The sequence below is a fragment of the Mus caroli genome, unplaced genomic scaffold, assembly GCF_978045245.1.
Source record: "Mus caroli unplaced genomic scaffold, Mus_caroli_1 scaffold_2, whole genome shotgun sequence".
Taxonomy (NCBI): Eukaryota; Metazoa; Chordata; class Mammalia; order Rodentia; family Muridae; genus Mus; species Mus caroli.
Window position 1 is genome coordinate 175,736,948 of NW_028227257.1, and position 27,854 is coordinate 175,764,801.

The 27,854-nt window shown below is 43.0% G+C and overlaps 1 protein-coding gene across 4 annotated transcripts in view; it reads right to left on the minus strand.

The window, feature by feature from the left end:
- Usp6nl (USP6 N-terminal like) overlaps window positions 1-27,854 on the minus strand; it is a 123,405-nt gene that overhangs the window by 75,950 nt on the left and 19,601 nt on the right. The window contains exon 1 of one of the 4 annotated variants that reach the window (XM_029470744.2): window positions 17,446-17,533. The exons of the other annotated variants lie outside the window; for them this stretch is intronic. Coding sequence (XP_029326604.1) covers window positions 17,446-17,518 — 73 coding nt within the window. The 5' untranslated portion in view covers window positions 17,519-17,533. Of the gene's footprint in view, window positions 1-17,445; window positions 17,534-27,854 lie in introns of those variants that run through there. 4 annotated transcript variants of the gene reach the window in all.

Consider the following 27,854-nt stretch of genomic DNA (forward strand, 5'->3'; position numbering starts at 1 on the left):
CAATTGTCCTTGAGAAGCAATTCCCTTCACTGTCCCACAGCCTCCTAATGCACACACTTACAGTGAGAATACAAAATGACCTGCACATGGATAACTAAGCTCCAGTTCTTACTGAGAAACAAAAGACAGCTACAAATGATAACAATCAACTCAAAGGTCACAAATAACTCATCGGAGAGATGACAATCATTAAAACAAATGGTTCTGGAATAAACAGGTTATTTATATGAGGAAAAAAATAACTTGGCCATTACTTTTCAGGGCATGCAAAAATTAGCTTGCAGTAGATCACAGGTCTATATATAAGAATAAAGATTACCAAACTTCTATCTTTAGGGCAATGAGGTAGGCAAATTTTTCTTTTAGCCAAAATAAGTACAAATAGTAATAAAATTTTTTGACAAAAAATAAATAACTTTGAACTTAACCCTCGGACTGGAGAGACAACTCTGTGGCTAGGCGTGCTCGCTGCTCTTGCAGAGGGCCTGGCGTGGACTCTGTGGCTAGGCGTGCTCGCTGCTCTTGCAGAGGACCTGGCTTGGGTTCCCAGGAACCACACAGTGCCTGACAACTGTCTGTAACTCTAGTTCCAGAGGATTCTTTGTCCTCTTCTGTCCTTTAAGGGCACCAGGCACACAGTGCAAAGCATGCACATAGACATAATATATAAATAAATCTTTCTAAAATATTAAAACTCCTATTCTGTGAGGGATACTATAAAGAAAATAAAAAGCAAACCAAAGACCAGAAGAAGATATGTGTGAGACATATGACATCTGATAAAAGGCTTATTACCACTCAGAACATATAAAAATTCTTACAACCCACATATTAAAAAGCACCAGGCTGGTTGGTGTTTTTTAATGGGCAAAACTGTATTTGAATAGCACATCACAAAAAAAGCTATATTAACAGCCAAGAAATATACAAGGAGAGTATCAGTCACTCATCAGAGGGAAACAAAGTCAAACTTCACTGAGACAGTCCATAAATAAAGTCACAGGAGGGACAGCAGCAGTGATGGCCAGAGTGATGAGCACCCACATCTCTGACAGTGGGACTGAAGTCCAGAGTGACCCAGCCACGGTACAGAGAGGAAACAGAGATGTTAACAGTGAACTCTGCCACACTTCCCAGCACCTCGTTGCCAAGTAGTTATCGCAAAGAAATGGAAATACATATTTATAAAGATTGTGCGACTGCTCATACAGTCCAAAGCTAGGGGCAATGGCTCTCCGTGTTAGCCAGTGAACAGGTAGGCAGGCCGTGGCCGACTCAAGCTTTGGAATGCTACTCAACAGAAGAAGAGAAGTATTGATAGCGTAGATTGACACCAGCTTCCAACCAAGGACCTCAGAGTGTAAGCCCAGTCAGAGAAAATTCTCAAGAACACAAAATTACAGTGGCAGAATGTGCAGCCGTGGGTGCCAACGGCTGTCAGAGTGGATTCTTACACTCACAAGAAAGCAGGAATGTTTAGGATTCTTGATGAAATTTTTCTGTATCAGGAAGTGATAGTGATTATGTGACTATATGAAATTATCAAAATTCATCAAGTTGTACTTCAAATGGAAGAAACTTACATACATTTTATAGCAAACTGAAAAAAAAAAAAAAAAGCTCCTGACACTCACTGAGCATTTTATTATACCTGAACTTCATATTTTCAAGACTTTATCTTGTAATCTGCCACTTCTAGACTGTTACACAGGCCACAGAATTTAATAAAGATGAACAGTACAAAGGTAATCTCGGGTCAGCTCTGCGTGCAGTTCACGCCTTCCCTGTTTTCACTGCCCTGCTTCAGCCACTTACTTTGGAGGCCATTTGCTTCCCTGAGGTTTTACTAAAGCGATGGTCCATATGGTGATTTCCCCTCCATGCCTGGGATCCAGTCGCCTATGGTTCCTTCACTTCTAACTCCATCACTTCTCCAGTCTCAAGCTAGCAGCAGCTTCTTCATGCTGTTGTCTGACAGCCAGGTCTCTTCACAGATAAGCCTGGACTCGCCACCACTCTGCTGTGTCCCTGACTGTTTTCACTGCTCCTGGGCACCACGCTATCTCTAGTCTGACTAGTGCCTGGAGTAGGACCCTGACACCCGACTGTTAGGTTACAGAGTGACTCGTCACATCCTGACAACACAGGTGAGACTTGAGAGGTTAGCGGTCCAACATGGCTCCTAAGGGTCAAATTCTGGCCCCTCTGATGCCAAGTCCTAGCCAATTAACTATGTGTTAAATGTCTGTAAGCAGCCTAGCAAAAGTCACTGAATATCGACACCACCCCATGTTAAGTCTATATATACACGCACAATCTTAATTCAGATCTCATCAGTCTGAGAAGTGTTCACATTTCTTTCTGAAACTTTATTTAATCAAATGGTTTTTGAAATAGCTGTGCCAGCATGATTACTTTACTAAACTGAGATAGGATCGGCCCGGCTGTACTTCCTAGAATAGATGCTAACTGGCTACAATTAAATTTAGTTCAGTCCTTATGTAAGGGATGCACATCTCCACTGAAGTAAATAGTGCAGCACTTACACGCTCATTCCAGTACAGGAGTCTCTCGTCTCACTGCTCTCACACACTACCAGCTCTGACTAGACTACATTCCCTGCTGTGACTAAACAGCAAAATGCAAGACATGTGTGTAAAGATTTCTAATGTACTGACAAGCATGGCAGATAGATAGATAGATTTATATATATATGCCAATTAAAAGGAACAAAGACTATCTATGTTCAGCAGAGTCAGACTTTGTACAATGAATCTATTCACTGTGGAGAAATAAAATCTGGAAAAAGGGAACTGGAATAAAAAGAGTTTTGAATGACAGTGAATTTAAACAAGTGACTCAGGATGAGTCACCCTTGAGTGTAGGGCAAAACTGTAAGCAGACACTACCATAACCTGTGATGTGATCCTCACTCTCTTCAGAAGAAGCCAACGCTACTGCTGTGTGCTCAAGTACTGACCTCAGCACGGCCATAGTTTTGCCACGTGTATAACAACAATGTGGTTTAAAGAGCATTCCGTCCAGTGCTGCCTATGTAGAGTGTCTGTGGGATTTTATATCCTGTATAACCAGCTGCAACCACAGGCTCGCCGAAGTTAACTCATGTTCTCTTAGATAATAATAAGCCTGGGCTAACAGAGTTTGCATCACTGCAGACAATTCATAAACACGCGCTGCTCCCCCTCACTAGCACAGCGTTAGCACCCCAAGCTTTAGACTCAAAGCCAGTGCCATTTTAACGCCTTCCCTTCATACCTGCACGTGTAACTCTCTGAATTCCTTTCAGTCATCCCTTGGATTTTTTTTATTTTTCTTAGTATTATATAAACCTACAACCATATTCTGGCCATAGAATTCAAACACTTATTGAATTCAAAGAAAAGTTTTGTTTTTCAAGACAAAGATACAATAATTGACAAGTAGAATTTTCGGAGATTATGGCAGGTGTGTCCCATATAACTTGTCAGTAAAAACCAACACTCGGATCTAAAGCTTAGGTATCATTTCTCTCACTAACATGAATTTCCATGTTTCCTTGTATGAGACGTAAGGAGATGCGATGCAGACAAGAATACCAGAAATAATAGATAAATCACTCAAAAAAACCAAAGTTATGAGAGTGCAGCTATATCCACTCGTTGTCCGCAGAAGAGCACAAACCCATGTCTGTCGATCAAGGAAGGAGGAAGGAAAGGAAAGGGAAGAAAAGGAGAGGGAAGTGTGGGAAAGAAAGACCTACACCAGCTAAGAGATTTGTTATCAGAACCAGATTTGGTACCATCACTAAAATTAAAAACTCAATTTGACATCAAATTAGATGCAACTGGAGAGACGATCAACTCTTTTGACAGATGTGAAACTGTATATATAAGAAGAGAAAGGAAAGGGACAGAAGAGTACAGGCGATATTTGAGACTTCAGGAAACAGCACACTTATACATATATACATACATATACACAGCACACTTATACATACATACACACACCACTTATACATACATACAGCACTTATACATACAGCACACCTATACATACACAGCACACTTATACATACACACACTTATACATGCATACACAGCACACTTATACATACACACACTTATACATACATACACACAGCACACTTATACATACACACACTTATACATACATACACACAGCACACTTATACATACATACGGCACACTTATTGTTAGACCCCAGGAAAGGAAGACAAGCAGAGATACAGTTTTTGAAGAAGTAACAGAAACCTCAAAGGACAACACAAATATCAACTATATCAATATTAAAAACTCCAGACACCTGGGGAGAAAAACTTGCACAAATTAAAGGGCCAAGAAGAAATCTTAAAAAGCAGCCAGAGAAAAGGCCAGACATGCTTTCAATAGGGGAGGAGAACTCTTAAAGAAAACTATGAAAAAAGACAGTGAAACAAAACTTTAAAGTACTAAAAGAAAATTACTAGCAATTTAACATTTCATTAATTCTGAGAAAATCCCTCAAAACTGAAGCAAAAAATATTTGCAGATAAAGAAATTTAGGGGCACGCCCTGACAGTGAGCTTGCTCCTCGTGGTTTTCTGGATGTCTGTATCTGACACTTGTAATACAAATCTCAACGTGTCACAGTATCCATGGCAGTCTGGCCCTGGGACCACTCAATGCCACCCCCTCTACCCTGGACCTAAAAAGTCAAGTCCCAGTCCCCCAACAACCCTTGCTCCTAGGGATCAGTGCACGGTTCACCTCAGCCAACTTGCTGTAAATGCGCCCTGTCAGACATTTAACCCTAGACAAGGGAAGTATCACACTTGAGCTATAGTTTAAACTCTCAGCCTCTGTATCTGCTACAACGCAGGGCAACCTGAGGACTGATCCCTTAAAAGTTTTGTTTGCTTGTTTGTTGTTTTTGTTGTTGTTTTAGTCAATGTTCAAAGTACAGTAGCTATATTTAGGTGTAACTTATTTTTGCCTAATGTTAGGAGATATTTTATAATTATCCAGATGACATATTTAGTTCAACTGTTAACACAATTTAATTAAAAAATAAAAGAACATTTCCTTTGCAGTGGGATGATAAAAAAGCAGTTAAAAGTTCAAGTAATGTGGTGCAGTGGCGCACGCTTTAATCCCAACGCTCAAGAGGCAGAGGCAGGGGGATCTCTGTGAGTGTGAAGCCGGCCTGGTCTACAGTGTGAACTCCAGGACAGCCAGGGCTACACACAGAGAAACAATGTCTCAACAAAACAAACAAAAATGTTCAAGTGATGAAGGTATTCCACCTATAAACACAGACTCCCCATGTGTGTTTTATATATTATTTGTCATAATCCCTGATGACAAAATATACACATTTGTCCTTATACCCACTGGTAAGTGTAGTCTACACACACACATACACGCACACACACACACATGCGTGCATGCACACCTGTCAGAGAAACTTCTCTTTGCAACAGATGAAAACCACTTCTGAAACCACAAGTAATCAATATGCAGAGTTGCAGAGTCCAAGTCCAATGGATCCAGCTACAAAACACTCCCTTGCCTAAGACGCAGGGATGGGGTGTGGTTGCGGGAGGAAGACAGTAAAGCTAAAGGATCAGGGAGTGTGCTGTGAGTCGGTGCCTCCTAGCAGTGCCGAAAGCCACACCCATAAAGTCTGCCCAACATGATCGTGAGCTGAACAGAAATGATATCCATGAATGTGCGGGCTGGACGGAGAAAAGCGGGGGGAGGGGGGGGGGTCTCAAGCGTGCACACAACACAGGCACCCGAGGGAAGCTGGGAACGAAGATGTTCCTCCCCAGGGGTGGGCACACCAGCTGGTTGTCTAGGGCCAAACAGTCGGTCCTAAAAACATCCAGATAGGTAGCATTAGACAGACTGAACAGTCTATAGTCGGGAAAATACATGTATATTTATATAGTTATACACATGCAATAACAATTAGATCTAAGAAGAAAAGCAAAGAGGAGGGTTATAGGGGAGGGCTTGAAGGGAAGATAGGAAAGAGAGAAATATTTTAATCCATTTCTGATCTCAATTTTTTTAATTAAAAATAAAGTACAATCTCACTCCTCTCCTTTCCTCCTTTCTCAACCCTACTCCCCAATATTAAAGGTATTTTTAAAACTTCTCCTCTGTACATTCCAAGCAGATATACAGCCATATCACAGTCACACGTGTATACCAAGCATATGAACATATTCATGCGAAGAATCACGCTATCTACATTGCTTTACGACTTTTCAGTTTCTCAAAGCAGTCCACACTTCCTTCTCTAGGTCTGTCCATCTGCCTGACTTCCCTTCACTGTGCGGTGTGCTGAAGGGCATAAACATCTCTCCTAGAGGTGGAGTGACTGAAACCATACTCAGGGAAGGACTCAGGCGGTGCTGTACACACACAAGAATATTACCTCTTTACAACGCTGAACCACAGACTAGAAGTCGGAATCCAGATGAAATAAATAAATACTAAAAGAAAGAAGTTTGCCAGGAGCAAGGGAGACGGCTGAGGTGTAAAGGTGCTTGCCGCGCAAGTCTGATGACTTGAGTTTGACCCCTAGAGTCCTTTTAAAAAGCCAGATGCACTGGGACGCATCTGCTGTCCCAGCAGTAACACAGAAAGATGAGAGATGGAGAGCTGGCCAGACACTCAAGGACTGGCTAGCCTGGAGTACCCCGGGGGACTGCAAACACAAGAAAGGTCCTGCCCAAGCAAGGTGGAAGGAAGACGCCAACTCCTAAACAAGTACCCTCTAATCTCCACACACTCACTGTGGTACCCGCACACCTGCACTCACGCAGGCAGTTTCCCTAGCAGCGCCTTTGCACGCTGTGGTGGTGGTTTAAGAAAGCGCTTGCTTCCCTTAGACAAGGCTCACCCACTCTAGATGGTTTTGTTTGCTTGTTTTTCCTTTTTCTTCTGAGGACTTTTAGACCTAGGATGCAAACACGGCAGCTCGCCCACCACTGGCAAAGACTGCATGTGAACGAATTGGCTACTTAGAGCCTCTGTAACCGCCCTACAGAGTCCAGCAACCTGTACAGCCTGAGCTCTTCACTGGACGTTAGGTCTCTTGTTTCCACATGCAATTCCAGCACTCAACTCTGTGCTCATACTCAGGACAGCAAGCATCTCTCAGGCAGTGAAAGCCAGGTGCCCTTCTTCTCTAGGGCTCTGCTGTCTCTACCCAATCTGCACCCAGTTCTCCCAGTCCACAGACAACTCTTCAGTGCACAGGGATTGGCTACACGAAGGTGTGTAGCCTTTACTTCTTCAGTCATACTCCAACCTCCCATTTCCGGTTTCTTGTGTTAATCAGCACACATGAGAGCACGGAGAGAGAGGTCAGCAGAAGCGGGAACTGCCAGAACCACTGCCCCAATAGACTGCTTCACTGACAATGTGGATTATGCACGTTTCAGAAAGATAAGGACCTTCACAAAAATTATTTAAAAGTTTAAGGAGCATTCAAACATTCTTAAGAAATCCTTTACACTGATCTACGCCATACTTTTAAGACCCAGCATCCATAACTGGTTCATGTTTCTGGGAGCTGTAGAGATGAAACCAGCAGGTGTACAGGTAATAGTCACGAGCAGCTTTCCGTGACTACGTAGCACGACCTTTATTAATCACTGCATCTGGTGTCTGCCACGTGGGCGAGAGCCATGCTCCAGCAGCCCATTTGCAAAGGGTAACAAGCCACTTGAATGAAGATGCTTCAGCACATTTAAATGGCATTTAAATTATATTATGATAGTGGTACAAACAAACACTCATTCATAGCACCAATCTAAATAAAATAACTCACTGCAACCCAAATTACTCTCTGGAGAATGTTCATAATGTCTTCTGGGCACTCTGTTTCAGTCATAAAATAATGCTAAGAATTGAACACTCCCAGTGCTTAGGCACCTGCTTACATTTACCAATTATCTGTTACTTGTATGTGTACTCATCACTGATCGTAAACTAAAGAGAAGTAAACACCAGGCAAGCTCACGCATGGATCACTGCATTCTCTTCAAATTTACTTTCACCAAAACTCAAAGTCTCGGCTTAATAAAAAGCAGTACTTAAAAAAAGACATTATAAACATACATGCTATAAGGTAGGATGTGGACATGTGTTCAAAAAGCTACTCAAATTCATTCCGAATGGAGCTAATCTCTGCTCCTCTGTGCCCAACTATTTTCTACTCCGCCTGCCCTTACAAAACCGGAGAGCACAGATACAGTCAGTGCCTCAGTGTCTCTGAGGTTCAAGGGTCTTCATCCGGTGTGTGTTTGCAATCCTGCAGTAATCTACTCTCCCCCAACAGAATGTACGGTAGCACACACGCTGTGCCTGTTTATATGTGAGCTCAAGGCAGCTATCAACACTGTTACATACACAGTGCTATACTAATAAGTTGATATGCCATGTCATACACCATAGGCAAACATCAGTCTACAAATCTGTTTTATGGGTTTCTTTCCCACGTGGATTCAATAACCCACAACCAAACCTCACTTGCTACATTAAGTGGCACACATTTCTGATATTGATGGTGCCTGTGTTCCATTCACAGGCAAATGTTTGACAACAATCAGCAAAAACACAGAGGAAATTTAAAGAAGTGAGATGCCAGGACCAGAATCCTGTATGAAAGCGCCATCCAGAAGGTGCTGAGGTCATGGTATTGTCGGGAGGTGAATGGCAGGAACCAGAAATGATCTGGCTGGGCCCTCTCCACTGAGACACGGACAGAAGCAGAGATCCGCTTAGAGCACATGTGGAGATGCCATCAGAGATGGTGGGATGGGTTTGGGTTCCTGTCACTTCAGAGAGTACTTGAACATATGTAACTTTTGATATCAATAGAAATACTGGTTACCTTTCAAACCCACATGGCTCTTCTATTCAACAAGCAGACACTGAACCCGTCCTATGTGCTAAGTAAAATGCACATTCTGAGGGCGCTCACACACTGTCTAAAGAGGAGAGGAGGGGCTCCATGGACATTCTGAGGGCGCTCACACACTGTCTAAAGAGGAGAGGAGGGCTCCATGGACATTCTGAGGGCGCTCACACACTGTCTAAAGAGGAGAGGAGGCTCCATGCACATTCTGAGGGCGCTTACACACTGTCTAAAGAGGAGAGGAGGGGCTCCATGGACATTCTGAGGGCGCTCACACACTGTCTAAAGAGGAGAGGAGGGCTCCATGGACATTCTGAGGGCGCTCACACACTGTCTAAAGAGGAGAGGAGGCTCCATGCACATTCTGAGGGCGCTTACACACTGTCTAAAGAGGAGAGGAGGCTCCATGGACATTCTGAGGGCGCTCACACACTGTCTAAAGAGGAGAGGAGGGCTCCATGGACATTCTGAGGGCGCTCACACACTGTCTAAAGAGGAGAGGAGGGCTCCATGGACATTCTGAGGGCGCTCACACACTGTCTAAAGAGGAGAGGAGGGCTCCATGGACATTCTGAGGGCGCTCACACACTGTCTAAAGAGGAGAGGAGGCTCCATGGACATTCTGAGGGCACTCACACACTGTCTAAAGAGGAGAGGAGGGCTCCATGGACATTCTGAGGGCGCTCACACACTGTCTAAAGAGGAGAGGAGGGCTCCATGGACATTCTGAGGGCGCTCACACACTGTCTAAAGAGGAGAGGAGGGCTCCATGGACATTCTGAGGGCGCTCACACACTGTCTAAAGAGGAGAGGAGGCTCCATGCACATTCTGAGGGCGCTCACACACTGTCTAAAGAGGAGAGGAGGGCTCCATGGACATTCTGAGGGCGCTCACACACTGTCTAAAGAGGAGAGGAGGCTCCATGCACATTCTGAGGGCGCTTACACACTGTCTAAAGAGGAGAGGAGGGCTCCATGGACATTCTGAGGGCGCTCACACACTGTCTAAAGAGGAGAGGAGGCTCCATGGACATTCTGAGGGCGCTTACACACTGTCTAAAGAGGAGAGGAGGCTCCATGGACATTCTGAGGGCGCTTACACACTGTCTAAAGAGGAGAGGAGGGCTCCGTGGACATTAAATATCTTCAAGCAGAGGCAGCGATGAGCTAAAATCCAAGTAACAGACGAGATGTGGATGGGAGAAAGCCGGCAACAGCAAGGCGCAGGCTAACAAAGGCATGCTCTCTGTCCAGAAGTTGGGATGCACACAGGAAATGCTTAAAGTATGGACAGAAATAGTATTCTAAACTATGACAAATGTGAAAATAAAAACCACACTTAGCTTTTCTTTCATCTGAATGTCGATACATTTGCCTATTTAACATTTTTTTACTGCATGCCAGGTGCTGCTCTAAGCACTTAACAAATATTGACTCACTTTCTCTACAGTTAATAATCTTATAAGAACATCTGTCCCCTTTTCACCGTGAAGAAACTAGAGAATAGCCCGGAACTGAGTAACCTGCCCAAGGGTACAGGACCTTGTAAGTACTAAATCTGAAAGGCAAACCCAGACAGGCAGTGGAAACCAGCGTCTCCGCACTGTCAGCTGACTCCATTGTAGTCACTGACACGTGCGGAGTGCAATGTAACTGAGAGACTGACACACTTTTGTCTTAGTTAATTTTAATTATTCAAATAACCACATGCGGCTAGTGGCTGCCACATGGGCAACTCGCATGACTGCCCAGTGAATCATGCTGTTCGTCTAGCGAGAGGAAGTCTTTCAGGTCATCCCCCACACTCAATTGAAGCAAGTAATCAATCCAAAGGTAGCCCTTGAAAAAGCAAAGAGTTCTAAGCTATGGCTGAATCCTTCCTGCCTGATTCAAATGCTGCCCTCTTCAAAGGCTCTCTACTACCATGGTCTATGCAATGGCACATGAGCCAATGAGCCAATAAAAGGCTCAGGACTCTGAGATAATATTTTTCTGAGAAAAAGAAAAGCTCATATGATCTGAACTAAATATATTTCCTGAATACAGCCTTGATAAAACTTTTTATCAATTAACTTTGCCTAAAATACACACAATTCTGACTTCAAATGTTCTATTTCTAAATTTAAAAACAAATCGCTTTGCCTTGAGTTTTCAAAATACAAGTAAACAGGCACTATCTTAGTTAATTAGGGTTTCTACTGCTGTGAACAGACACCGTGACCATAGCAACTCTTAAGAAAGGACAACATTTAACTGAGGCTGCCCTACAGGTTCAGAGGTCCAGTCCACTGTCATCGCGGTGGGAAGCATGGAGGTATGCTATGCTATGGAGCAGCACTGGAGAGGTAGCTGGAGTTCTGCATCCTGATCAGCAGGCAGCAGGAAGAAGACAGAGACTGCGCCTGCCTTGGGCATTGGAAACCCCAAAGTACACCCCTAGTGACATACTTCCTGCAACAAAGTCACACCTAATGGCACTCCATTACCATTCAGATATGAGTCTACAGGGCCATTCTTACTCAAATCACCACAGAGGCTGTCACAGAAATGTATCTAACCGCCATCCAGGAGGCCATCAGCCACCTGAGAGATCGGCATAACAGACACAACAGTGAAGCAACAGTAACAAGCTCAACAAAACACTAACAGCAGGCCAGAGGTCAATCTTGCAGGGTATCAGCCTGACCCAGCCAGTCTTCCAGTATTACGTCCCACTCAGTGCTCACAACACTCTTGGTCTTGGAGTAAGGCCCCAGCGTCACCCTTACTGTTCAGAACCTGACGCACACAAATCCAGGTGCCCTGTCTGTCCAGAGACTGGGCTCTTAAACAACCCTCCTATGTGGCCTTTCCTGTTGTAATCACTCGCATAACTGCAGCACTCAGCAGTGAACCATGAAATTCCCCAAACTGACTCAGATTTACACAAGAACCTAACTTTCTGAGACAACAAAGAGATATGTATTCACTTTATATACATATGAGTGTGTGTGCAAAAAGCAAACAGTCAAATGAGCATCAGGAGCTACTAGTGTTGCCTAGAAGGTACTGCAAAAACAAAAAAGCTATTTTCGGAAACAAAGTAGGTTAAGAGGTGTATAAGCTCTGTACACTAAGAGCAGTGTGAGATCTTGGAAAACAGACATTCACAGACTTCCATGAAGCCACACGATGGCAAAACAAGATCACAGATCATCAATATTCCCACCACCACATTGCAATGATCGTATTTGTGTTTCTCCTTACTAAAAATGTCAATATCATCACAAAAGAAAGCTGTATCATTAAAAGGCTTTATATATTTAAGTGACACTTTTACTTCTTGTCTTAATCTTTACCACATTGGATACCAAATCACTTAGAATTCTATGATGATAGATGTAGGGTTGATGCCCGTGCCGCTGGCGCCCAGAAGCCCGGGTTTCTCTATCTCCAACTGCACTGTTTCCATCCTCACAGTTTACATCATGGCTGCTGCAATTGGAACAACAGCACTCACATTCCAGATCAAAGAAGGCTATCACATAGCAGAGCAGAACATCTCAAAGGCAAACTCTCCCAGCCATCTGCCAGGCATTGGCTTATAAAAGCTAAGAATGCCATCAGGTAGCATCTGAGACTTACAGAAACACTTCCCCCACCTCTTTGATATATCTACCAAGTATTTTAAACTTGTCTTGAGTTATCAATTTCTTTGTTCTGAAAAACTATAAAACTTCATGACATATAACACTGCTTCCACATTGGGACATGGAATGTGGGTTTAAATCTTGTTCCCCCATGATTATTCAAAACGGCTTCAGAATAAACTATCTCTTATCCCCCTTAAGGTGGAAGCCATGGGTTTTCTGCATCAACAAAAGTTTTCATCAAAAGAACTGATGTTTGCAAAGATAAACATATTTAGCCTGCATCCTCCTTGGCTTTCTGTTGCTATGACAGATAACACCAGTCAAATCCAACTTGGGGGAGGAAAGGGCTTATCTGGCTTAAGAGGTCCATCATTGGGAAAAGCCAATGCAGGAACTCAAGGCAGGAACTCAATGCAGGAACAAAAGTAGAGATCATGAAAGTATGGCTACAGCAGGGCGTGGTGGCGCACGCCTTTAATCTCAGCACAGCAGCCTGGCAGCGGCAGGCAGATTTCTGAGTTCGAGGCCAGCCTGGTCTACAAAGTGAGTTCCAGGACAGACAGGGCTACACAGAGAGACCCTGTCTCAAGAAAAGAAAAAAAAAATGAAAAAACATTACTCACTGCCTTGCTTCCTTATAAAATGTTTATAAGTTTTTATGTTAAAATTTTACAAACATGTTCTTTGGAAAGAAATGAAGAGTCTGAATCATTCAGGTCCAATCACATTTAGCACATCTCTGTTTGACAAGTTAGAGAACGATATACTATTCTCAAGGATGTTAACCCTTTGGGTGTTTAACTGTGAGGTTTTAATGAGGAAGCAGCCCCTGGACACCCAGAGCCCCAGGACTCATCTTTAATGTACAACTGGACAGTACGCCAGTTTGACAGGTCAGTCTGCTCAACAGTAAGGACACTACTGGCTGTGCTGGGGCGGCCCAGAAGCAGATGCAGGCCAAGCACTCAGAGGAAACTGTGGTGGTTTATTTGCTGGTGAGCATACTAAAGAATTGCTTACTCCTTCCACGTCCCTGTTTCACAAGGCTAGACTGTTCTCCCCTGTCCCTGAAGGCCGCGCATCAGAACACCCTGCCCGCTAAGTTACTCCGACTAGCAAGTCCTCAGTTAAGACTGTCTGTCCTAAGGACTGTAGCTCACTAGTCACTGAACTGTAAAACTCTTTCTTTGCCCAAGATACTCTAAGCCACTCCCTAGCAGGCTGTAAGTCTGTTTACAATCCTGTACCAAAGAAAACTGACAATGAAAACTTCACAAACCATTTATTATAATTATTTCATCCTCAACTTTGACATCCTAGTGCAACGTCTTCAAAACCATCGGGATAATCTCCCATGCGCTGTGTAAAGACTGCCTTTGTATTACTCCGGTGCTGAGTTCTATCCCGCAAAGATCTGAGTATAGGCAGGGTGATTTTGTGAAGCATTGCCAGCCTCGGTGTTCTGTAAACATCTTCTCCATCACCTTCTGGTTGGTTTAATGAAGAGCAAAATGGCATACAGAAAGCAGGAGAGGGCAGGTAGGACTTCCGGGGAGAAATGGAGGAAGCTCTGGGACCAAATCTGAAGGAAAGGTAACTAACAACCCACATGGCAGAACTGAGTGACTGAATAAGCAGGTTATTTAAGGTATATGAGCTAGCTGGGAAATAGCATAAGCTAAGTAAATACATCTCTGTGTCATAATTCAGGAACTGGAGAGTCAGAGACAGTAGGACAATAACACACTCCTTTTTCTATCTTATTTACTAATGTTAATGTGAGCACAGAATTTAAAAATACTACTTTGACTTTGTATTACCCACATTCACATTACATTAAAAGGAGTGTCATTTTAAACACTTTAAGATATTTAATGTGTGTGTGTGTGTGTGTGTTCCTCCCCTGTATTTTAAATTGTCTTTCAGTTATCTACATCAGTGGTTCTCAACGTTGGGCCAAGACCCGTATGGGGGTCAAATGACCCTTTCTCAGGGGCTGCATATCATATATTTACATTACAGTTCTTAACAGCAGCAAAAGTACAGTTATTGAGTAGCAGCATCAATAATTCTATAGTTAGAGGTCACCACAACATGAGGAACTATATTACAGGGTCATAGAATTAGGAAGGGTGAGAACCACTGATGTGCATTATTTTAAAATAGCTAGAAAGCTGCCTACTCACTAAGAGTACCTTCTGCTCTTACAGAGGACCTGAGTGCAGATCCCAGCACCCATGTCTGGCAGCTCACAATTCCACCTGCCTGTAATTCCAGCTGCAGGTGACCTGATGCTCTTCTTCTCTCCAAGAGCATCTGTACTTACTCATGTGCACACATCCACACAGATACACACACACATACATACTCATACCCACACAGATACATACATACATACATACATACATACACACACATACTTGAACATCTTTTTTTTTAAAGATTTATTTATTTTATATGAGCACACTGTCACTGTCTTCAGACACACCAGAAGATGGCATCAGATCCCACTACAGATGGCTGTGAGCCACCATGTGGTTGCTGGGAATCAACCTCAGGCCCTCTGGAAAAACAGTCAGTGCTCTTCACCACTGAGCCATCTCTCCAGCTCCACACATACTTTAAAAATAATCAAAATAAGTCTTTTCAAACAATCATTTCATTTAAATGAGAAAATACAACAGTATTTTACAAAGGAATAAAAGTAATAAGTATTAATGGTGTAATTAACACAATTAGAAAAAAGGTCTAAAAAAACTTCTCAGAAGAAAATTGTTGCCGGTGGTGGTGGTGGCAGCGGCGGTGCACGCCTTTAATCCCAGCACTTGGGAGGCAGAGGCAGGCGGACTTCTGAGTTCGAGGCCAGCCTGGTCTACAGAGTGAGTTCCAGGACAGCCAGGGCTACACAGAGAAACCCTGTCTCGAAAAAGCAAAAAAAAAAAAAAAAAAAAAAAAAACAGAAAATTGTTTTATAAACTTTCTTTCCCAGATAGAGAAAATTCTACCTGAACCAAATCACTATCTGAAAACAAAAGCTAGAGTCACCTTAATATGACATAGCTTTTGGCAGTATTCTTTCTATATTCATATGGTATTTCCTGGTACTTAGGAGATACACAGACATACTTTCAAAGACAAGAAAAACAGTATTAGGGTTAGAGAATTGGCTCAGTGGTTAAAAACATATTTTCTTGCGAGGGTGGGGGTGGGGGGGGTCGTTTCCAGCACCTACATGGAAACTTACCACCTCCTCGGGTACCAGATACACTTGTGGTACACAAAAATGCATGCAGGCAAAAAACCTATATACACAAAATAATAAATCTTTAAAAATGTAAAAAGAAAAAAAGGAGAAGAGGAAAAAGAAGACGACGACAACCAGTATTATCCTCTGTCCTAGGTACATCCCAAGTAATTGTAATTAGAAACTTAAAAACTAGGAGAAACATTCCAACCAAACGTTCTGACTGTAAAGGTCAAATTATGAATCTGACATTTTCAAACAGATTGAGAGTACATTAATTATATTCTCCTGAAACAGTAAACGTAGTAAGAATTTTCTAGTGCTTTATTATTAAAATCCTACCACTTATAAAGGAACGTGTTCTACTTCAGAAAGAAAAAAGAAAGCAGGAAACAGGAAGCAGAGAACTACAAAGGACCTCAAATAACACAATCACATCCCAAAGGAAACAATGACTGCGCCTCTCTCTGCCTTTGAGATGCAATGATGCTTGATCATGTAAATATCATGCTTTACAGTAAGACAAGTAATAAGACAATTTCCATGAGCTATGTTTTTTAGTTCTACTGTTTTGTAGATGATAGAACTGCATGTCACAGTATCACTTTACAGTGTTGTTGCAAATCCGTTTACTTGGGATACTTGGAGTCTCATAATCTTTATTTTCAAATCCTAAATATGCCATGTTAAAATATTTTAAAGTCTGCATTTACCATCATCTGAAGTATAGTTTCATTAGCCAAGTCTATAAAAATAGAATGTTCTAATACAGAGCACAGCCTCATGAAGCCCTGTAGGCCCACCTGGGAGTCGACTAACTCATACATGTGACCCACAGACTAAATGAGTGAGAGAGCCAGTCATCACCTGATGGCCTGCAGAGGCTGAAAACCCATCCCTGGTTATCACTTTAAAAGTTTACTACTCCAAACATTCAAAAAGCAAAACCAGGCATGTACTTCTTCTAAGCAGAGGTGATTCGCTCATTTTAAGACAGGTAAGTCAGGCATGCAATTTAAAGTAATTTACTATCTTCTAATATATCTCAGGCATATGTTCTAAGTACATGACTCATTTACATATAATCAGTGATGAAGCATATAATTTAAGCAGGAAAAAGTGGCTGTTCACTAAGACAGACAAACTCACCATGCACTGGCCAAGTTCTTAATTTATTCCTATTATTTTATCAGCTACTCACAGAAATAAGAACCGCCTACTTCTGCCCTATTGCAAGCAGACGTCTAGCTTGCCCCTTCTAATTCTGCTGTGATTATATTTTAAGATTAAGAGGATTACAGTAATGACTTGTCTACCCCCAAAACCCCTAATGCAAGAAGAGGCTCTCTGCGATGTGAAAACACTGTCACAGCAGAGTGTAATAACTCCCCCTTGGCCTCTGTACCTTCTAATAAAATAATATGCTTCTAATTTTGTGCTTAGAATGGGATCCTGAGCATGCTAGCAATCATGCCGTGCCATGCTACCTGGACTTTTTCAGACACTGTAATAAAGCAAGAATGTAAAAGCACGCGTGAAATCAGAATGTACATAGCTGTCCTTCAGCTCGATCCTTATCTAAGTGCCTCAGAGTGCCCTGCTCTGCTGTTCACTCTGCAGATGGACGCTCGCTCCTACCTTCCTTCGCTGTGGCTGCCTTCTGCCTGGTCGGTGTCACCAGCTCCTTTACAAGCTGCAAGACTTGAATCATTGCTAGTTAACAAGCCAGAGGCTCCAGCTGCTTCCACTAGCGATGCAACAGGTTTCATCATCAGGAGCTTAACACATTTCTGCTGTCTGACGCCCAGCACAAGCACAATTCAACTTCAGAGCAAAGGATGCTTTGCCTAGCTACGATGAAGCCTGGGAGCAGCTAACAGAAAACAACGCAAAGCTCGTCTTCCTGAGCATTTCAGCATATGTGAGAATGCCATCCCCCAAATCAAACCACTCACACACCAAACTGGGGAATCTGTAAATCTGTAAATCTGTAAGCACAGCAAACAGCACTCTCGCAAAAGCCACGACAAGAAAAACCAGGTCTATGTTATGAATTCTCAAACCGTATCACAAATGCTATGTGCAAATTTTTAAGTAAAACCAAAATACCTTGTACCGTCAAAGCTTTAATACTTTCTTCCAATTTCTCAAAAGCCTTATATTGAATCAGAAAATGCAGATTAAAAATAAAATCTATCTTGCTAACTCCAACCTCCCAGATTTGCATAAAAGATACAGAGCCTCAAAAATATCCTATAATTTCCTCTCCCCTCCCTCCTCTCTTTCTTCCCTTCCCCTCCCCTCCTCCTAACAGCTCTGAATTCTCAGTACATGAATACAAGGCTAAGTTCACATACACACAGAAATTCTCCACAGAGTCTACAGATTCACTGGTCTCAACCACAGAGACATGAACCAGAGAATTCAAAACAAGCAAAATCATTGCTTTGCTACGGAATGGCTTCAACAGCAGAACTGCAGCAATACTCAATGAATATTTAATACCTGTGTTCACATTCCATTTCTCACACTGCCCTTCTCAGAGTGAACTACAGTAACTAAGGAGGAGGGAGGGAGGGAGGCATCTGGGTTAACACTGCTAGAGGTTGTATTTATTAAAGTCACTCCAGAGCCGCAATCCATCCCCTCTAGCTGCATCACCAACTCTCACAGTTCCCTCTCCTTCCTGTGTATCCTTTTGATATAATATATATATTTTTTGTTTGTTTGTTTGTTTGTTTGTTTGTTCGAAACAGGGTTTCTCTGTATAGCGCTGGCTGTCCTGGAGCTCACTTTGTAGACCAGGCTGGCCTCAAACTCAGAAATCCGCCTGCCTCTGCCTCCCGAGTGCTGGGATTAAAGGCGTGCGCCACCATGCCCGGCTCCTTTTGATATTTTTAACATCATAAAATAAAGGATCCCAGCAAGAATCCGAGGCAGCTCCTTTGTCTTCAGATAGACAGTTGATGAGTGACTTGTTTTCCATTCTTCAGCTGAGGCACACAATGAATCCACAAGGTGGGTTGGTTAAATACATACATACATACATACATACATACATACATACATCTTTCTCTGCTCCTCTGTAAAACTGCATAGCTTTAGGATCCACAGCAAAGCTTTCAGCTCTTCTGTGAAAGAGCCTCAGCATGTGCACATATATCCACTCATGACACGACCACCATCTGGTGTTAACTCTGAGAAGACAGCACTACACACCTATGACAGCAGGAAATGGTTGCAAAGAAAAGAAAGCACAAGGCAGCCACCGATAGTTGCCGACAGATCTCAGGGGTAGACTGTTTCGAGCACAAGGCCCTAGGCTGGGTCCAGGCTAGAAGGTCGTCAGTAGGAAGTAGGGGGAGTTGGAGGCTGACACATTCAGAAAGGTCAAAGCACCTTTAATTAAATGTGGCCTTTTAAGTAAATCCCTTCCAAGACTAGATAGAAACAAATCAACTCAAGTCCCTCTGCCTAGCACCTCATTTCCCAGGGCAGTTTTGAACAGATAATAGGCATGAAATACCCAGCACCTTTCTTCTGGAGACAAAGATGAACAGTAACCAACCTTCCGTTCCCACCCTAGGCCAAGAAATGATTGAGCAGACATTTTACCCCTGAGCAGCAGGCCCAGCCAGCCCTGAAAGGTCGGCCCCTTCCAATAGTCTTCCTTCCACAGCCCTGAAGGGATAGATGGTACATTTTCCTCTCAAAAAACACGGTTGATGAAAAGATTACAGAATTCCTTTTTCCATAAATATCAGTTGCATTATCCCACCCCACTGGCTTAGTTTTGATTTGAAATGAAAATTGTCACTACAACACACTAACTACCAAGAACATTTGAAAAACTCCCCTTCAAATGATCCTAACATTAGGTAAAGACTAAGGGCCTCTGTTCTAGAGAAATGTCACAGGAAATGCTAACTGTACAAGAATAAGTAAGCATAGAAGGTACAATATACAAGGACCCCAATACACATGCACACACACACACGTTCACTCACATGCACATACGGAGTGAGCAGAAAAAGAAAAATATCAAACTGGTACCAGTAATTTTTCTTCTAAAGAATGTTTCTCAACCTGAAGGACTCTTTAACAGGAGTCGTCCAGACCACCTGGAACCCAGATACTTATACTATGATTCATAACCTAGCAAAATTTTTATGGCTGGAGTCACCAGAACATGAGGGTAGTGGCTGAAGGTTGTAGGCTCTTAGGGAGTGGCACTATTCAGCGATGTGGCCTTGGATTAGGTATGGTTTTGTTGGAGGAAGTGGGAGAAAGGCTTTGAGGTTTCAGAAGCTTAAGCCAGGCCTAGTGTTTCAGTCTCTTCCTGCTGCCTGCAGATTCAGATGCAGACCTCTCAGCTACCTCTCCAGTACCAGGTCTGCCTGCACTCCACCTGTTCTGCTTCGGGCCATGAGGATAATGGACTAAACTCTGAATGGTAAGCCCACCCCAATCAGATTCTTTCCTTTATACGATTTGCCTGTCACAGTGTCTTTCACAGCAATGAAAGACAATGAGGAACTGCATTAAAGGATCCCAGCATTAGACTAGTGGATTGGTTGAGAACCACTGCTGTACAGAGAGCAGCATTACTGAGACATGTTTAGTACTACGTTTTGCTCTATTTTTACAGTAAATATAATCTACTATTTCACAATATTTCTTTTAACAGAGGGAAACACCTTTGTGCTGACAAAGTTCATTATCTTATTGAGAACTGTACATGTGGTCTTACCCAGCACTGGGCTCTCTGCCTGCTCAACCCTCACCTCCAGGTAAGATGTTGGTGGCACTACAGTCCCAGAGCACCAAACTGCTTCACTGACTGACTGACTGATTGATTGATTGATTGATTGTCTGATTGACCTGTTTATGTATGTATTTATATATTTAGGACTTGAGGCCTGCTCCACAACAATGAATTTCGTGCCTGGTACTGTAACCCTGGTCAGTGGAGAGAGTGGAGCGACGCATGGCTTGGCAAGTGCTGAGAGGAGGAGAATGAGGGCTCAGCCCTAAACGGGGCATCTGTGTGATGCTCTCCCCCACACACACACACAACCCAGGGACCTCACAGAAGAGGGAGACAGGGAGGAGTGCTACTAAGTGCCGTCTTCTGGGCCTCCCATGGCCACCACACTCATGAGCTCACAACAGCTGTGGTTCATCTGCACAAACCTTGTACAAGATCAAGCCTGCCAAAATCCTAGGACATATGGGTAGACGGTCTCTGGCACCGTGCCCTGCTGAAAAGCTAATGGTAATTGGTAGCTCCCTAGGGAGAGCACTCATTTTTGAAGATGTGGCCAAAATCCCGATCCTGTGGACAACCTCACACCCATGCTCATGAGGGAAGCACTAACTGGAGAGGAGGGATGTGCTAGGGAAGGGGTGACAGGAGCTGAGGAGAGGAACAGGTGGTAGAAACAATTACAATAATTGTCTCTATGTTAAAAATCTATTGGAGCTTAGAAGGCAGAAAACATAGTTGCCTTGCAAGGAGCCACATGCAGAAGCCATGAGCTGCTGGATTCTGCAACAGAGAAAGTCTTCCTTGTTACCCAGAAAGCCTGTCTGCTTCCTACCTTAGTACTTCCTTGTATTATCATCCCCCAAACCAGTAACTTTCTGGTACCCCCAAAGTGTTGACTTCCTTCTTCTCACCATCATATCCAAATCCCAGAAAGGAGACAACAGGAAGAGAGAGACGCAATGATTAGAAACAAGAGCACTGTCTCCTCTGCCCAGTCACACAGCCTGACACCATCCAACTATTTTGTTCAGATGAAACTACTGGACAAAGACATTTCAGGTGAAGGGATGGATATCAGATTGATATCAATAGTGAATGATAGAAAAACTAGCTAGACAAAAGAAAGAAATCTTTTCCCAATGCTTCTCACTCATCAGAAGAAAAACAAAACAAAAAGATCTGGTCTCTCATAAATTACTCCTCTCATTCATTTAGTGAAATAAAATCATAAATTATCCCTGGGGCATCTTGTTTGACCTTCAGCATGAAGAAGTCCAAGAAATCCGTGTACTACTAAAGAGAAACAATAATTTCTGTATGCACAGCATACAGAATAATATTGAATTATTAGTCAATCCAACGGCACAGATTCTTAAGGAATTATAAACTAACATCATAGGTCTTTCTACTCCTCCTTTTGTCAATATGTACCTTTCAGAGATTTTTCTTATTATAAAAATAACACCAAGTTCCAGTGCAGAAAAATAAGAATAAAAAAAGAACTAACATCAAGAAGCAACCTCCCATGTGTGCCATGTGGAATATCTAACAACTTTCTGACTGACCCAGGTACTCTACGCTGCTGATTTAAATGTCCTCGTGTCACACGCGCTCTGTCTGCACAAACGTGTTCGTGTTGCACACACTCCATCCTCCCACTTCATCACATCTTATGCAAGAATCACGGACCAGGGCCCTGGCCCGTGCTCCACATAGGAGCGCTCTACATCTTAGGAACAACAACCCGCGTCTTCTATTCTAGGCAACAGCTTAGGCAACAGTTCACGTAACTGGCCCTTTAACCCATTTTCAAGGCAACATTTTTACTTCCCTGGAAAAGCACTTTAGAATTAAGCTAGTGTCACTCTTCTCCCAAGGGAAAGAAATGTGGGAAGCCACATTCCTTGTGACAAAACAACCTGTAAATACTCAAGATGACACATGGACCACAAATGGGAAGAGACTACTAAAAATCAAATTATAACCCACCTCTAAGTAATAACTTATATTGGGTCAGCAAATTAGTTTGCGGACTTTGCTTCTTCATCATTCCATTGAATCTCTAGAGGAAAAACATGTCATTCTGCCTTAGAATTTCAAAAATCAATCTCTAGAAAGTTGGCATATGAAATACAACAGTATAATAGTAATTATAAAAATAAAACTTGTGGACTATATCTTTTTCTGCACCTAAAATCTGTAACACTGCATGTTCAAATAGTGTTTGAATTCCCTTGAAAATGAACATTGGGCCTACAGTGAGCCTACTGTAGTGTCTATCAAAGCCATCAAATAAACAACACTGTTTTCTTGTTGTTGTTGTTGTTGTTGTTTTGTTTGGGTTTTTTGGTAGTTGATTACCACAAAAGCATATTTCTTTCAAAAAGCACTTAGGTTTGTGTTTACAGCCTTAGAATAAGTAACATCGTAATATTCCCATCCACACACACATACATAAAGCAAGTTAGAGTGCCCACTAACCATAACCTGCTTCCACAAACACCATGAGAGTGAGTGCATGCATACAGACAGCACACACAGACATCTATGTCACCCCCTCATAGGAAGTCTATAGTTTCCCTAGCTCATTAATAAGAGAGAACAGAGATAACTCACGGTGTCCTGGACAGACACCACACTAAGTAGAGCCTCTAATACGTCCTCCAGTTTTGTTTTCTTTCCTTCCTTCCTTCCTTCCTTCCTTCCTTCCTTCCTTCCTTCCTGAAGCCTGTGTCAATCAACTGTCTCTTTTCTATATAGTATACATTACCTCTCCTCTGACCACACAAAATGGCCATGTCCAAAACGTAACATGAAATCTCTACAAATACATAGAGCATGTTCCATTATAAATCTTAAAAGTGCAAAAGGTAACATCCAAGGTTTAAAATCCATGATTTTTCAATAATTCTTCAAAAGAGTTTTTCAGAACGCAAAAGACAACATGCTGAAAACTTTCAGTAGGCCTAACCTAAGGAATTAACTTTAGCAGAAAGGGTACAGGCAAGGTCTTCAGAGAGTCCTTCTATAAAAAAGGTTTTTATCTGAGCCCCTATAGTTGACCAGAAAATAGGAAAATGCTTAAATAAGCCAGGACTCATCAATACCTTTAAGATTATTAATAATTATATAGTTAATTACAGAAACAATTATAGAATTATAACTTAAAATCCATTTATAAAATCCCAGATGTACTAAGAATGAGGTTATATAAAAATATATACTACTTTCAACAGTATCTGATCATTTGCGAATCAGGAGTGGCTTCTTTAACACAGTGGGGTCATAAATGACATTTCCCCCTCTCAAAGAATATTTATTTTAGTACTATTGCCATAGTCTTTAAATGATGCAGAATTCAGTTGAAGAAGATAAAATGGATTACTTCTGATGAGGTTTCTTTTTTTTAATGAAGTGCGGGAACTAGGAAGGTGGCTCAGAGGTAAGAACACTTGTTCCTTGTGGTGGCCTCACTGAGAATGTTTGCCATAAACTCAAAGATTTGACTACTTAGTCACCAGGGAGTGGCACTATTTGAAAGGATGGGGAGGTGTGGCCTTGTTGGAGGAAGTGTGTCACTGGATTTGGGGTTTCAAAAAGCCCAGAATCTCTCTCTTTCTGCTAGAATAACAATGGACTAAACCTCTAAAACTGTAAGCCAGCCCCAGTTAACTGTTGTCCTTTATGAGTTGCCATGGTCATGGTCTCTTCACAGCAATAGAACACTGACCAAGACGCTGCTCTTCCAGAGGACCAGAGTTTAGTTTCCAATATCTATATTGGGCAGCTCACACTGTCTCTAAATCCAATATCAGAGGAGTTCCAGAGGCTATGACACCCTCTTTTGGCTTCCATTGGGAGCCATACACATGAACGTGTGCCCCATCCCCCCCCACACACACACACACACACGAACACATAAATTTTAAAATACACCTTATATATAAAAGTACAAAGTGAGAGTGGACTGAGAGCATGGTGGTCCACACCAATCCCAGCAGGCAGAAGGCAGAGGCAGGAAGATCTCAAAGCTTAGAGGCTAGGCTGATCTCCACAGTAAGTTCCAGGCCGCCCAGTTATGTAGCAAGACTCTCTAAAGAACAAACAAGTGCAAAGTACGACACAGGTGGGGCATCTCCTCCCAGGGAGTCTGCAAACCTACTAATGCACCTACTAATACAGACCTGAACTTGCTGTATTTCCTAACCTTACACTGGGTCTAGATCGCAGATCTTCACTCTGCTCTGCCCTCTTCCTGTTCTCCTGAAGCCTGCAGCTGAGGGAGTCCCCGCATGGCCCACTGAGGCCTGCAGCTGAGGGAGTCCCCGCATGGCCCACTGAGGCCTGCAGCTGAGGGAGTCCCCGCATGGCCCACTGAGGCCTGCAGCTGAGTGAGTCCCTGCATGGCCCTGCTGAGGCCTGCAGCTGAGTGAGTCCCTGCATGGCCCACTGAGGCCTGCAGCTGAGTGAGTCCCCGCATGGCCCACTGAGGCCTGCAGCTGAGTGAGTCCCTGCATGGCCCACTGAGGCCTGCAGCTGAGTGAGTCCCCGCATGGCCCACTGAGGCCTGCAGCTGAGTGAGTCCCTGCATGGCCCTGCTGAGGCCTGCAGCTGAGTGAGTCCCTGCATGGCCCACTGAGGCCTGCAGCTGAGGGAGTCCTCGCATGGCCCACTGAGGCCTGCAGCTGAGTGAGTCCCTGCATGGCCCTGCTGGCCTCCCTGAGCTCTTGCCCCCCACAGACGCGCGTGCGTTGCCTCCTTTCTAGGAACAATCGCAAACTCCTGGGGTGATATCCATCTTCCCTTCCAGGTCTGCTTCCAAAAGGCCAAGTTTGTTCCTTAGTCTCAGCTCCACTCTGAAGATCAACACAGCAACGGTATAACGGAGAGCCTCAGGAGACACACGAAAACAAAACAACCTTAAATTTATTTCTCCACCTTAAAATTTATGTTAAAATTCAAACATTATGATTCAAACTCCTTTTGGAAACTGTTAGAGTATCATGTACCTCAAAGTTACCACCTTCACCCACGTGAACTGCTTCTTCTTCTTCTGACACCCAAAGACGCTGTCTAGGCTGTGCTCCTCCTGTGTACGTTACTAAGCATTTACTAGTTGTACCTCTACGTGACTACGAACCTGACACTTTCCATTAAACTCACTTTCTGAATCTTACTTAAGGCTCACAGTCTTCATGCTTAGTCACTCCTTTTCCAGCTAAGGAAAATTCAAAGGAAGAAAGAGACAGGTGATGAGAAAGGCTAATCTTTAGTGATGTAATCTCAATTTATGGTTAAGTCTCTGTAACTGTTTTATACAATTTTATACAATTCTGCTAAAAGGAATCTAAGTAAAAGCCAAATACTCTCTCTTTACAAGGTCACCTCATGTTCTAGAAAGATTTCGTTACATTTTTCTTTCTTTGTAATAAATGCAAATAGACACTTAGTAAGGCAGAATAAATTATTTCCACATGCAAGAAATCTGAATCCTGTTTAATCAGTTAAAGAAGAAATGATATGAAGCTCACTGAGAAGGAAGCCTAGCGCTCACCATGCAGTTCCTCCCTCTGCTTCCTGACACAGTGCCCTGAGATGGGAAAATCCCTTTAGAGAAAGGCCCAGACCTAATCCAGGACTTCACACAGCTCAGAAAGACGGCAAGAAGCTATCACAAAGGCTAACACACAGGAGCCGCTACTGTATGTTTATGTAGAAACTTCATCCACACACACAGCATCAGCTCCACTTCTACTCCATTCTTTTATAATCTGAACCATGAGAATTTTTAAGGGCATCATGGCCCCAAATGTCCCACAATTTGATATAAATCTCAGTAAGTACCAAGCATCTGACCATATCTTTTATGTTTTCTGAACATTTAATATCTAAGTGCTTTCGTCCTGTGAGAAGGAAGTAACGTGCAACTGCAGACATGAAGGTAACCCCTTACAGCAGCGGTCCTCAGCCTCCCTAATGCTGGCCCCTTAATACAGGTCCTCATGTTGCGGGGTCCCAACCATGACATTGTTTTCATTGCCGATTTACACTGTAACTTTACATGCATTATGAATCATAACGTAAATATCGGGGATGCAGGACATTTGACATGTGATCCTTGAGAAAGGGCTCTTCAATCAGCAATGGGGTCATGACCCACACGTTGAGAGCCACAGCCTTAGAGGCTTTTGTTTTCATGGGACTTGCTATTTTCTGGGCAGTAGTCATAATACTAGGACATCACATTTCCATTTAACAACAAATGCACACACAATCCTGGCCCAGCACCGTGGCTCAGAGGGTAAAGCTACTGCCAAGCCTGCAGGTCTGTGCTCAGTCTCCAGGACCCACATGGCAGAAGGAGGAAACAGACTCCTACAAGTCGTCCTCTGACCTTCACTTGGTATGGCATGCACACACATACAATAGACAGACAGACAGACAGACAGACACGACATATACTCAAAAAACAAAGCCCACTAATTTGTAGCTCTGTGCCTGAAGTGGGAGCAGAAGCATGGAATAATAGCTAGAAGCCCTGGTCACTGTCTCAGGCCTGCCCCAGCCTCCAGCTCACGCACAGGCTACAGAGAACTTCCTTCATAGAAAATGTACTCTTTCCTTCACTCTCCAAAAACAGAAAAGAAAAAAAAAAAAAAAGGTGCCATTTTCTCTCAGTTTGGAGAAGATGGGCAGAGGCAGGGAAGTCGACTTCACAGTCTAAGGAACGAGACCGTCCGTCTTCTGCATACTGATGGCGCACTGCTTAACAAGAACGTCTACTTATATGAAGTGGAGCGAGTGATAACACAGCTGTCTAGCTGCTGTGTAAGAAGTAGAACTGGACGTCTATGGAGTTCGCTCACCACAGACCACTAAGCAGATGCCCCTTCCTCAGCTGTGCTGTCCACTGTCTTTGATAAACGAGAAATATTTTCAGATAGAAACCCAGTTTTAGAGACATTAGTAAAAAGAATGCAGATTTTTCTAAACATTACATCATTGTGAATCAGACTACAGAAAAAAAACATAAAACTCAAACTTTTTATGAAATCATAAAAGATAAAATAGAGTATTCATTTGAAATATTTATGCCTCTGAGATCTGACTGCCAAGAGAGTACCAATGAACCAGAGAGCATGCAGCTGCATCCTAAATAAAGGGACTTGTGACAGTGGCTTTGACACAGGTGACGTGTTTCCTTACACAGCACAGGGCATACTCCTCTACGACATAACTGAATAAAAACCTCACCAGCCTAATCATAACTAGTCAAGGA